This window comes from Lutjanus erythropterus, chromosome 13 (genome assembly GCF_056507025.1).
Source record: "Lutjanus erythropterus isolate fLutEry1 chromosome 13, fLutEry1.hap2, whole genome shotgun sequence".
In the NCBI taxonomy this organism is placed as follows: domain Eukaryota; kingdom Metazoa; phylum Chordata; class Actinopteri; order Lutjaniformes; family Lutjanidae; genus Lutjanus; species Lutjanus erythropterus.
Window position 1 is genome coordinate 11,477,543 of NC_139329.1, and position 12,689 is coordinate 11,490,231.

The following is a 12,689-nucleotide window of genomic DNA, read 5'->3' on the forward strand; positions in this document are numbered from 1 at the left end:
GTTTCAGATTAAATTATTTAAATATACAAAATGTGTCACTACATCTGCCAGTTCGTAATTCTAAACATCAATCTGCACATGCATGTAAGCAGTTGCATTGAAAACAAAGTCAGGTAAACTGAGTTTTTTCATAAATTTTACCCTGTATTTACAAAAATGATATCAAGGTATCATAATTAATTGCTAGCTTACACTATATAATAATTTTTAGCATGTGTATCCAGTGTCGGGGGATGTATCAGACTCAGGTTGGTAAATATATGACAAACCCTTCATGTAGATGTGGGTTGGGCTGTGGCACAGCGTCGGTGAGGCGCATTTCAAAGTCTTGGCAGCGTAGCGGGCTTTCTCTGTAGTGCTGGATCAGGGAGTACACGCTGGGAAAGTGCAGGTTTGGTGTCAGGTAGTAGTAAGTTTGTGGCCCCTCTGAACCCGAGCGAATACGGCAGTGCTGGACTCTTCCACTGCGCCTGAAATACATGGCAAAGGTGTGTTTACAGATACATACAGTACAATACATTACATAATTTGTAGAACCTAAAAGCAATAAAATCAAAAACATTTGGAATGTCTACATTTCAGATCTTGTCCTAGGAGTGTTTTCTCTCTCAGGGACACCACACCACCTTGTCATATAGAGTAATGGGGATGAAAGAAAATACTTGTCCCATTTCAAGTCCACATTTAATGTCTATATGGATTATACCCATTTAAATTTTGGAGAAACAACATTAAATCTGTATTGCATGACTCATTTGAAGAGGATGCAACACAAAGAGGCTGCAATGGGGTCGTGTCTCACAAAAAAAAGTATAATCTTAAACTTGGATGTGGTACCAGAAGGAGAGGGTGAAATCTGTGACGAAGGTGTCACTCTCTCGGACCAAGAAGGTGCCGTCTCTTCCCCCTGTTTCCGCACAGAAATCTTGGATCAGTCGCTCGGCCATCAGCCTGCCCTCCTTCATGCGACCATGAAACCACGGCTCTGAGATGTGCTGGTCCTGGTACTGAGAACGACAAGAACAACACTGGGTTTAACACATACACATTTGTTTTAGGACAAAACTTATTAACTTATCTTTAATTTAAGTCAAGTCAGCAGGAAAATGATCACTGTATATATCATATATCATTATTAGAACTGTTTCTATCATATATTTGTATTGTATTGGGCCTAAAATCCAGATTAGATTTTGATTTTAATAAATAGAATCATAATTAGATAAGAAAATGACTTCAGTTTAATTGCATCCTGTAGATTTTTCTTACAAACAAGTTTCCTTAACAGTCAGTGTGTCTAACCAAAATGCACTGTGGGTATCCTTGAGACCCAACATATACTTATGCATAAAGCATTTATAAAGCATGTGGGTTTTTTTTGTTTGTTTTAACATATTTTGACACCTGCATTGTTTACATCCATGTTTGCTGGATGGTACTGTTCCTCTCCCACCACCTAACGCTGACTGATTTTAAATTTAAAATGAAATTACAACAAAACTTAATGGTTAACTTTACTCTCTCTCTTATACCTTCCGTTGATCTTCCTCCTCCTGCTCATACTCTTCTGCATAGTACAGCTTGTCATCAGAGATCACACAGTAGTGCTTGTTCCACCGCTGAGAGAGGAAAACAAAAATGTACACGTTAGCTTCACATGCAAACAAGCTACTCACACAGGGAGCTTTTCAGAGCAACATGCCATACTTAACTTTAAATATAAATAACTATACAAATAAAATAAATTATTTATTTATATCAGAAAGGAAATCCCAAGAAACTATAATATAAGACTGGAACTACTACTGCTACTACTATTGCTAAAGCTATAATGACTCTCATTTACAAGTGTGTTTGCAGCTCTAAAATATTAGAAAAAAAATAGATAGCATGACAGAAACATATCTGTCAAAATTTAGTGAGAACAAACCTCAAGTGTGAATACAATTATTCTTTCATTTATTCAAGGCAAGACAGGGGTGAGTGTCTTTGTCTCCTTTTTCTGAAAATCAAAATCAAAATCCTTGGTTTTGCTGACACTGAGCCGTAGTATTATACTATTATATTATCCAGAGTCTTGTGGTTTCATGGTATTTTTTATTGTTACAGTCAGACTGATTTTTCCTGGCAGTCTGTGTTAATTAAGTGCACAAAAATCTATATGTGCATACTATTTGTGCATACTGATAATGGGAAATTAAGATGCTGATTTCTTTTCTGTGGGCCTTTTTTTGCTATTATATATTTTTCCTGCTGCCTTTTTTCTATTCTATTTTTTCATTTGTGTGGATACATTGCATCGTTTCAATTTCAAATTAAATGTTCCACTGATTCGGTAATGTTTCTGTTGATTGCCGATTGATTTGACTGCTTGTAAAGCAGATTTATTCAGGAAAACCCAGAGATACCCAAGTTAGTTGATAAGTAGCTTGATCACAAAGTTGAACTTGCTCTGTGATACAGGCCTGAGGTGCAACGTAAAACAGATCAGACTAGGAAACACAGGTTAAACACGTTTACTTGGTATTAAGGATTATCAGGTGCCTTGCCGTACCCACTGACCCATCTACCAGTACCTGGTCCACAGGGTCCCAGATCTCCAAGTCGCCCTGTTTCTGCCCCTTCCTGAAGTCTTTACTGATTCCACCTCCTTCCACACTGAGCTTCTTGTGCTGCACAAAGATAACAAGTGGAACCACAGCAATGGCCATTAGCACTGACAAAAACCTTTTCTCACTGATATAACAAATCAAATGACACAAAAGTATGTCTTAAGTCGAGACACGCACACAGGCGTGCTCAGTACCTTGAGTATGATCTTGCCCTTCAGCTGTGTGGGTGAAGGTAGCTGCTCAGCCATCTGCTCCACAGGATCAGTCAGCAGTTTGTCTCCAAACACTTCTTTAAAGATTCGAGCCATCAGACGCTGCTGATCTAGAGGGCAATGCTCCTCTATGGAAAGGATCACTGGGAATCTGACAGAGAGAAGCACGGTTATCAAGATGTGTTTGAGAAAAATTACCAAAAAAAGAAAAGAAAAAGTACCAAAATAAGAGGCCTAAAATGGTATATTTACATTTTCTTTAGTCAAAAGCATTTAGCAAAATGTTGGGAATCACAAATCATTGTAGTAATGCATAAAACACATCAAGTATTCAAATTATAATGGTTAGTATTAAACTGAGACAAAAGCAACAAAGAACACAAAATGATTCTGCAATTAAATTATTAGAGTGGAGTTAGTAAAGTGGGAAAAGAAATTATATAAAAACCAAAAATAAAAAATAAGGCTTAAAAAACTTAATACAAAAATTAAATAAAGTTAAAAGATTTTTTTTACATCATGGGACTAGACCCTTAGATTTTTTTCAAACTTTTATCTAACCAGGAAGATTGACATTCAGACACAGACGCTCCCAGTAAAACCACAGTCCTATCTGTTTATCTAAAGTCACAGACATAGTGATACTGTTCCTTGTAATTCTTACTCTGACGTGACAAAAGCGTGATCGTTAATGGCTTTGACCACATCCTCAAACTTGATCTTGGTCGTCCTGGTCCAGCCGTGATAGATGATTGGTTCCCCGGGCCCTTCCCAGCAGTCCACTGGACAGCGAACACACACACAAAATAAAGCATTATTTCTCTATCTGCCATCCTCCACTGATCTTTCTGGTTTGTTCTGAAAATGTCCAAAAATGAGTGTCAGTGTAACAGATAGTTTGTGTGCACAGTGGGGCTGTTATGTACTGACATTCAACGCAGCGGCATCCCAGACGCAGGCAGCGTACATAAGCCTCTGTGGACGACTCACTGCGAAGCTGATCACCTGTCAGGTAGCTGTTGAAGAACACACAAAGCAGAAGACATTAAATTGTATATATTTCACAAAATGTGCTGTTACCTCTGCTATAGAGGCTGTGTCTTGGTCTTGTTTAGTTGTTACTGTTACCACTTTCTAATAAAGGGTTTATGATGTGTTACCAATAGCTTTATTTATGTTAATAACTTGATAAAATTCATTATAATGCATTAATAAAAAAAACTTTTGGGTTGCCATGTGATGGAAAACCACTCCTGCCTGGATCTAACGCTCTAATCTAATCTAATCTATTCTGAAGGTAGAAATGTTGCTAAAATCATTAAAGGAGCATTACAACAATTCAGTGTTGTCAAAGGAGATCAAAGGAGAAGAAGATATCCTGAATTTTAGTCCCCAGCTCAGTTTAGCTAAATTTTAGCAAGTTTGTAATGAAATTATCAATCACACAGGATTACAAATTCAATATCAACCAGTCAGTGTCATCTGCTTCTTAAGTGATGAGTATGATCCCCTTTGATTGGCTCCATATATAATATCGATAATTCTATTATTACTCATGTAGTGTGTGTATGTGTGTGTGTGTGTGTGTGTGTGTGTGTGTGTGTGTGTGTGTGTGTGTGTCATACTGACGTGTTGTGTGATGAGCTGATCCAGTAATGGGACAAAGGGTTGTTCATGTCTAGGTTGCTGATCTCTGAGTACTTCTCATCCCACACAGAGTTCTCCTTGGAAAACAGGAAACTGAGGAACTAGAAGTGCAGAAAGACTTCAGATTTAACATCAGTTACACAGTCCCTCTTCTTACTTGTGTGATTCATTTTCGTATATATTTGAGTTATATAAAAAACTTCAAACAGAACAAACTATAAAGATTTCAGTGTTATTTTTAAGACACAGAATCATAGTTTTTTTAAATCAGAATTTTCACTATTTAGCTATTTAGCTTGCCATTGGCTTACAAATTAAACCCAGTGTTACATACAATACAGTGGAGAGCCTCAGAATGACAGATTGAGAGATGAGGTATGCTAATGAAAACACTCTAGGTCGGTTGCAATTTCTATCTCTGTCACACACAGTACTTTCAGGCACAGAACAGAATACCTCGCTGACAGTGAACTCGGGATCATTGGTTTTTCTCATGGTGTCGTCGATGAAGCTGGTCATCAGTTCTCTGACCTGGTTGAGATCACTGGCCCAGGATTCCTGAGGCATGAAGGGACACAGAAGGACATTGAGAACGATATTAAAGCAAATGTTGGAATGATTGATTTGCTTCTGAATCACAAGTGTTTGTCTTGAAAAGATTATATTAATGTTTCACTCAAACCAGCAATAATTTCTATAAACAGACCATCGTCAGACAATAGCCAGTGGGCTCTGAAACTGAAGTGGCAAAAAGAAAATTGGGCTATAAACAAAATTATGTCTTCTAATATAAAAAAAAATTGTGGGAACATGTTTTTTCATCTTTTATCAGAGAATCAGTTCAACTATGATAATATACATACTAATTATGAATTACATTCAATTAAATTAAAATGTCAGGGAGATGTACTTTACTGGGATGATTTATTCAGGTACCAAAGGTAATGACAGTGTTTCAGATATTATAAAGGCCAATATGTAAAGAAAATGGAATGAAATATGATGTAAAGAAAACAGAATTTGTAAAAACAAAACAAACGATAGGGAGAAAGAAGAAAGAAAAGCAAAGCAGTGCTGACATTATAATTCTATGAAACTATCAGCCAAATCCTGAACACTCTTGAAATTTGTTTATTTTACATTCAGAAGTTTGAGGTCAGAATTTCTGGCATTACCAGCATGCAATCATGTCTTGTCACTGGCTAGATCTATGTTTGGAGTACCTCAGGGGTCAATTCTGGGCACTTTTTTTGCCACGTCATTACATTTTTATGCTCACGACACACAGCTATAACCTTCCAATAAAACCCAGTAGCTTTGATACTCTGCGTCTTCAACAGGACTGTTGGATGACGTCAAAAATTGAAAGTGTAATTTTCTTTAATTCTACTGTCACCTAGTTTTGAAGATAAATCAAAAATATATAAAATAGATGAATTAATGACAAAAATAATAAATAACTGCTGCTCTTATTTGATCAGATAAAAAAATCAGTCTGCAGAGTTGCAACAACAGCTCTCTTTAGTGCACTAATCATGTAGCTTATTTTACCTTTTGCTCGTGGATGAGGAACCGTTGGAAGTCATGAAGCAGAACTGCTGAGGCATCTGGTTTATCAGTGTTACTGTGTAACAGAAGACCACAAACCCAGAGTCAAACCATGCTGGTAAGCTATAATATCTTTACAAGCTGAGTTACATTCACATCAGGGTTTGTTCAGATCAGGTAAAGCAAAGATGAGAAAAACATGAACTCACCCCAGAATAAAGGTACAGGATTCCTTTTTGAACTCATCAAGGATCTGAGTTTAAAGAATAATATTGATGAAAATGCTGCAAAAACATACATATAATAATATACAGTATACAAACAGTATATAATAACTTTAATGTGATCAATTCAGGCTCACCTCATTCTGTTCAAACATTATATGATTGTACAATTTATGAAACTGCTCAAAATCCAGGCGGTCTTTCTTAGCTCCCACTTCCTGTGAAGGCAGAACATAAAAGCACTGACTATAAGAGCACCTACAAAAAGTTGGATTTTTTATTTCCAAATCAGGTCATGTCTAATCAGTCATTGTTAATTTCTGATATGATAGAAAGGTTTTCATTTCAGAACGATTATGTAACAGTCCACCAGCAGTCTTTGTCTATATTGACAATGTCTGTGTAAGTTTAATCAGGCCTTAGAGGAAGAGCAACACACACAAAAAGTAAAATATTGCGAATTAATTAATTCCATGTGGCAACGATAAGGGTGATGATTAGAAGAAAAGAAGAGTACCTGGAATTTGTCTTTGAGAACACGAGAGCTGGGGGCCTTGTAGTTCAGCAGAGGAAGCAGAGCCTTCAGCTCCTTCATGGAGATGCTGGGAAAGACAAAAACCAACAGTACACACATCATGTGGCTGGAATCCTCTTTCACTGTTGTTTATCACAAAGATGATCTTGATGATATGCTGTCACAACGCGAAAAAAAAATCCCTGAGAGTTTTCACCAATTTTGAACAAAAGCTGTGATTTTTCCAAAAAGCATCCAAGCAAACAAGTTCCCTAAAGTAAAGTACCCTAACCCTGTAGTTTTTTTTCACACAGAAAACACTGGTTTTACCTATGAGTGAATTAACATAGCTTTATCAAATCATATCATACCAGTCATAAGACAAATATTGATTATCACTGACATACTAAGCTAGTACTGAGTAACCAGATCATATATATATATATAGTATATGTATAAACACTGTACCTGTTTGTTTTGGTCTGATTGACTGAATACATCTGCTTCCTCAGCCAGCTGAAGAGAGAATTACAGAGATCAATGATTCGATGAGTCTTTATCATTAATAACTGTGTGAATGCATTTGTGCATGTGTGCATGTGTGCGTGTACCTCTCTATAATGACTGGAGTCGGAGCTGCCAGTGTCTCTTGCCTCAGCAGTTCTAGTCCATCCAGCCATTTTTGAGCATCTTCCACAGAATCAGCTGGAAAATGAGGAATAAACAGTAGTATTACTGTGCTGGACAGACATTTATCACTGTGGGATGATGAGCTGTAGATCAAGTTAGGACTTCAGTTAGCCTAGCTTAGCATATAGACTGGAGGACTGCCTGCTCTGTTGAGAATATAAAAACATGCAAGCCAACAACTCCAAAGCTAACTGATTAACGAATTGCATCTTTGTTTGTTTACCCTCTGCTCAAGCAGAAAGATTTTTGTGGTTATTTTGTGCTGAACTACTTCTTGACAAATGACACAGTGACTGTGGGCAGCGTCATGAAGTCATGTGATCACAGTGAGGTTGCCAGGTTTGGTACCATGGTGGAGACTAAATCCAGAATCTTTGCTCACCAACTGTTCTTGGCAACTTGACCATGAGTTCTGGGAGAATGGATAAATTGTTAAGAAATACTTCTAACATGTCACTGCCCCCCAAATCAAACTGTTGTTTTGTAAGGATTTAACAAGGAACCTAACTTGTATAAACACACCATCTTCTGAGGTGTTGGTGCATTTTGAACTTTGGACAGACCCAAGGCAGCTCTTTTCTCCTTGCATCCAGTCTTTATACTAAGCTAAACCAGGCTGATCTCACTCTGTGACGAAAAGACGATGAGGATATTTTCCAAAATGTTGAATTATTCCTTTTGCTAATAATGGTCAAACTGACAAATCTGAAAATTGGCATACTGGAGGTTTTCATTCAGAATGTTGTTGTTAGTCCTCACAACATTAATCATATCCAAGACATACAAATGTATTGACTTACACTTAAAACACAATACAACAGATACCCACTTTTCATGAAATCATTTGAAAATAGTATTTGATTTGAGGACCTTACCTCCCAGACTGAGGGTGTTGAGGACAAACATTGAGCCATAGAAAATTGTGAAGCAGGTGTTTTCAGCGTGTTTGTCCTTTCCATCTTTAAAGCGCTCAAAGTCCTTGGAGTTCCTCCCTGGGCGAACCTCTCTGATCTCAAACAGGTCCACTGAAACACAGCACACACACATTTCTGGAGGTTATTATTTTTTAAGGGGATGATTTACTGTTTGTAAATTACCATTGTTGAGGAAGACATCATTTCATCTACGGTCAGAATCATAAAACATTCTATATGAGCTGCTATATGCTTCTTTTTTTCAGTTTCACACTTTTTGCTCACTACTATAGTTAGCGTCCTTTGAGGCACGGTTATTTTCATGCTTTGACACACTGTGATGCTGGCAAGTGACTATATTAAAACATGGCCACTGACATGCACACTCGTGTCTAAACAGTGGTTTACATGCTTTACAGCAGCTACACCACAACCCCTTTTGCAGCCATGACTGTTCTGCTATCATGATGGGATGTAATGCATAAAATGAATTCTCCTGAATTTAATGACACTGAATACTGCTGCCCGAGGGCTGACGACTGACTGATCATTGCATAACCTGAAAGTTTTCTATAGCATGATGACCATTATTCCACTGTGAGACAGAAAGACAAACAAACAACAACTCAGGGTTTAGGTAGCAAATTTTCTAAAATGGCTACATGGAATAGTATGCTTTAAACATCTTTTCCAGGTCTTAAACTGATTTAAATTTGGACGTCGTTATGGTATGGTGTTGACGCCTAACAATTTGTTACTAGATGAGAAAATGAGGGAAGGAAATGATGAGAGCTTTGTCTCCTGCTTATGTGACAGAAACACACTGAAAACATACCTGCACTGGTGAAGTTAATCAGTGTCCAACAAGATAAATGTTAAGATGAAAAGGAATGTAACGGTGGCTTGGAATAAAAGGGGGGTCACTCAACCTTTGGCCAACAGTGCAGAGACTGAGAAAAGGTGATATAAAGCCTGCAAGTGGAAACCATCACCGCCGTGTGTGACAGCTTAGCCACAGCCAAAAACAAACCCCCCTCTTAGCTTAATGGCTTATAGTGGGGTTTGTATAAAACTAATTTAGGCATTAAACTTTAGCTATTAAAAATCAAACATCTAGTATCTAGTATCTAGCAGAGGTATTGCATCTTATAACTCTTGCACAAGCTCAGCATTCAGCCATGGTGATTTCTGCTTGATTACATAACTAACATGTCATAGCAGATGACACAAAATCGTGTACAGGCTACATACTGCTGAATTTATAATACAACTTTGCTATCAACACCAGATTATTAATAATCATTTATTCTTCCCCTGTAACATATTTTTTCCAAAGTCATTGACTGATGAACACCACAGACTCAATGCACGTCTTCAAAAATTCCCTCTAAGCCTAAATAGCTTCAGGTTTTTTTTGTTTTTTTTTTAATTACTTTTAGTGTTTCTCACCGAAACACACTGTCTGTATTCTTGAAGTGTGACAAACCTGTTAAGAGCTTTTCCTTCCTACTCAGAGCATTTTGAAATTTGTATCATTCACACTCATGTTTTAAGGTTCTCTGTGCATTACCACTGTTGATCAGTGGAAAGAGAGTGGAACCAGTGGCAGGAATGTTTTTGTATATCAAGTTGCCTGAATACTGATGTGTGTCTGATGTGTGCATGATACAGTACCAGCAGAACTGGAGCCCATTGTTTAAAAAATTGCTTTACAGCATTACAAGAGGCAAAAATGGTAATGTAGAGCTGCATGACAATATAACATGATAACAAGGCTTTAAAATGAAATATTGGCATCAACCCAAAATGAACATTTCTGCCAATCTGACAGGCTGACAAGATGACGTGTTAATTATGTGTATGCAATTTAAGTATGTCTGCAGCGTAGAAATGTGTCAGTGATTCAGATTGGCAAAGAAACAGGAAACCAGAATGTTATGCCCACAAAGAGAGACCTGCTCCACAGCATCCTGGACCAGGCTGTTGCACTTGACAGGCGGATTGTTGTCTGAGCTGTCAGGATGCAACACACAAGACTCCATCAGGCTGAGGGGAGAAGGACTCTGTGTTTTTGCACTGATGATGCTACATGCACACACTTAACTCCTGGGTGCATACTTGCATGTATATATGGAAATAATTTTCGGCTTGCATATCATTTCTATTCTACAGTATTTTGTTTTATATTTTTATCCTATTCCATTCTGAATTCCATTAATTATCTGTATATATGTTGTATTTTATGAAGGAACTACAACTCTAATTTCATTCCACAACCCTGTGTTGTAAAGAAGAAACAACAGATCTTATCATCACTGTTTATTGTGCATTCATGTAAAATGTAAAATGGACAGCAAATAACAAGTTGTACACACTAATTCAATCAATTAATTGCATAGAAAAGTAACCAGCCCGGTGGTTTTAATGGTTAGGAGATACTGTCACTGTGTTGTGTGAGTATGTACGGCATACTCACAGACTCCATCAGTCTTGTCAGCAGTGCGTGTCCATGCCACCTGCCGGGTCTCCATGATGACCTGCACAGTAAGCCGCTCTGCCTTCTGCCGAAACACCGTCATGACCACGCCCATCTCCATTTCCCGTTTGATTGTAAGTTTCCTGTATTCGGTCATCTCGCCCTGCTGCCGCCAACGAGCCATCTCTGCAGCTGAGACAGGACAGGAGAGACACAGAGATGTTGATTCACTGGCAACTACTGTAACAGCTGCTGACCACTGCTTTAATTTATTAAAAACATTTGAGGTGCTGGAAGCTTTTTTACACATACAGGTCAGTTAACTAGTCACAGGTACTATTCATCCAATCAAAACAGTCGCATAATGTCTTAGTGGCTCAAGTTGTTAGTTGTGTCAAGTCTGAGAAACTAACCCCTGTGAGATCATCAGGGTTATTTGGAGAGTAAATATGAAAGAGAAAGGCAATGTTTTTGTATCCTCTAAACCTGACCATCATGTTTTACATGACAGTTTTATGCAAAATGAACATATTTCTGTGTTAGTTACAACATTAATATACAATATTTCAACAGGTTTTAGGGGATCTACAGGGATATACAGTCCCAGGCTCAAAGTTGAAATGCATAGCTTATCACCTTACACTAGCACAGGGTGGCACATTTATTTTGTATAGCAGAGGTCTTCAACACTTTTAAGGCCCATTAGCTGGTAGACAGACACAGCAGGGACCCCCTACTACATACAGTATATACATTTGTGTCTTCTCTTTTTTGTGCTTGTCCACTCTGGTTGTAGCATGACTAATGTTAGGTGTGTTATTCTCACCCTCTGCATCTTCGCTGGTGGTTTCTGAGGTGGAGGGTACGACAGAGTCTCTTACATATGAAGTTACAAAACAATCTGTTCACAGTGTCTGTGCACTTCGGTTAATAATACAACTGATTGGCCGATATGTTTCAATACTTAACTAACTCATTTCGCATTATGGATTATAGTCCATTAGCCATCTCATGATTGCACAAGGATTCATGAGTAACCTTTTGTCAGTGCTGTGTAAATTAAATGTTTAAGGTTTTTTTTTTTGTTTTTGTTTTTTTTACAAATAAGCCGTTTTGTCTTTGCTCACAATGTGCTAGTTTCATGTCAGTGTGTATCTTAATCTAAATTCCTGAAAACAGAACAAAAAACTTTAACAGGATCTTTTTTCCCCCACCAAATTGTTCGAAATCCATTTTGCTAAAGCCATTTTGATAATTTTCACATTATACAAAGCACTCCACTTAAAACCAGTCCAGCTAAACATACAGGCCAACCTGCAGAAATGTATTCATTTAACAAACAATACTCAAACAAACTCTGGACACACTCTTCAGAAGATGCATATTTAATCCATATCTTTTGAGGAAGAGGGACTGTGAATATGGATGTAAATGTCAAGAGGAAAACACACACACCACATAGAGCAATATAAATGTGTTCGCAGGCACGATACACTGGACTGCAGTATGAGTATCTATGAATCCTTAACCTGCCCAGTTTTGCACTGTGCTACACTAAGCTGCGAGTTCTCTGTGGGTTTTTGTAGTGTGATGACTAATGTATTCACCAGCTTACTGTCATTGTCATTCACCAAAGGAATTTGGTCAGGTTGGCCAAGATGACAAAACTATCTTTATTTCTCATGAGAGTTCTGATTCCTTATATGACTAAAATTTGTAGGTCTGGCAACCACCAGTCTAAGAATTCATAGGCTCTTGCTGCCATTTTGGACTCAGCCTGGATCCCTCAGCCATATACATCCACATGACTCTAGAAATGGCCTTTAACATTTTTTGCAAGTTTTTGTGGTCA

At 37.8% G+C, this 12,689-nt stretch overlaps 1 protein-coding gene across 3 annotated transcripts in view; it reads right to left on the reverse strand.

Annotated features, from left to right (window-relative positions):
* plcg2 (phospholipase C, gamma 2) overlaps positions 1-12,689 on the reverse strand; it is a 29,167-nt gene that overhangs the window by 10,684 nt on the left and 5,794 nt on the right. For all 3 annotated transcript variants that reach the window (XM_084733767.1, XM_084733765.1, XM_084733766.1), the window contains exons 2-18: positions 10,838-11,029; positions 8,323-8,472; positions 7,369-7,462; positions 7,226-7,273; positions 6,761-6,845; positions 6,381-6,461; positions 6,229-6,272; positions 6,023-6,095; positions 4,928-5,029; positions 4,454-4,572; positions 3,755-3,840; positions 3,489-3,606; positions 2,807-2,975; positions 2,577-2,672; positions 1,533-1,619; positions 838-1,007; positions 270-470 (exon numbers count right to left, since the gene is read on the reverse strand). In XM_084733767.1, the coding sequence (XP_084589893.1) occupies positions 270-470; positions 838-1,007; positions 1,533-1,619; positions 2,577-2,672; positions 2,807-2,975; positions 3,489-3,606; positions 3,755-3,840; positions 4,454-4,572; positions 4,928-5,029; positions 6,023-6,095; positions 6,229-6,272; positions 6,381-6,461; positions 6,761-6,845; positions 7,226-7,273; positions 7,369-7,462; positions 8,323-8,472; positions 10,838-11,021 (1,907 nt within the window). In that variant the 5' untranslated portion in view covers positions 11,022-11,029. The remainder of the gene's footprint in view (positions 1-269; positions 471-837; positions 1,008-1,532; positions 1,620-2,576; positions 2,673-2,806; positions 2,976-3,488; positions 3,607-3,754; positions 3,841-4,453; positions 4,573-4,927; positions 5,030-6,022; positions 6,096-6,228; positions 6,273-6,380; positions 6,462-6,760; positions 6,846-7,225; positions 7,274-7,368; positions 7,463-8,322; positions 8,473-10,837; positions 11,030-12,689) is intronic.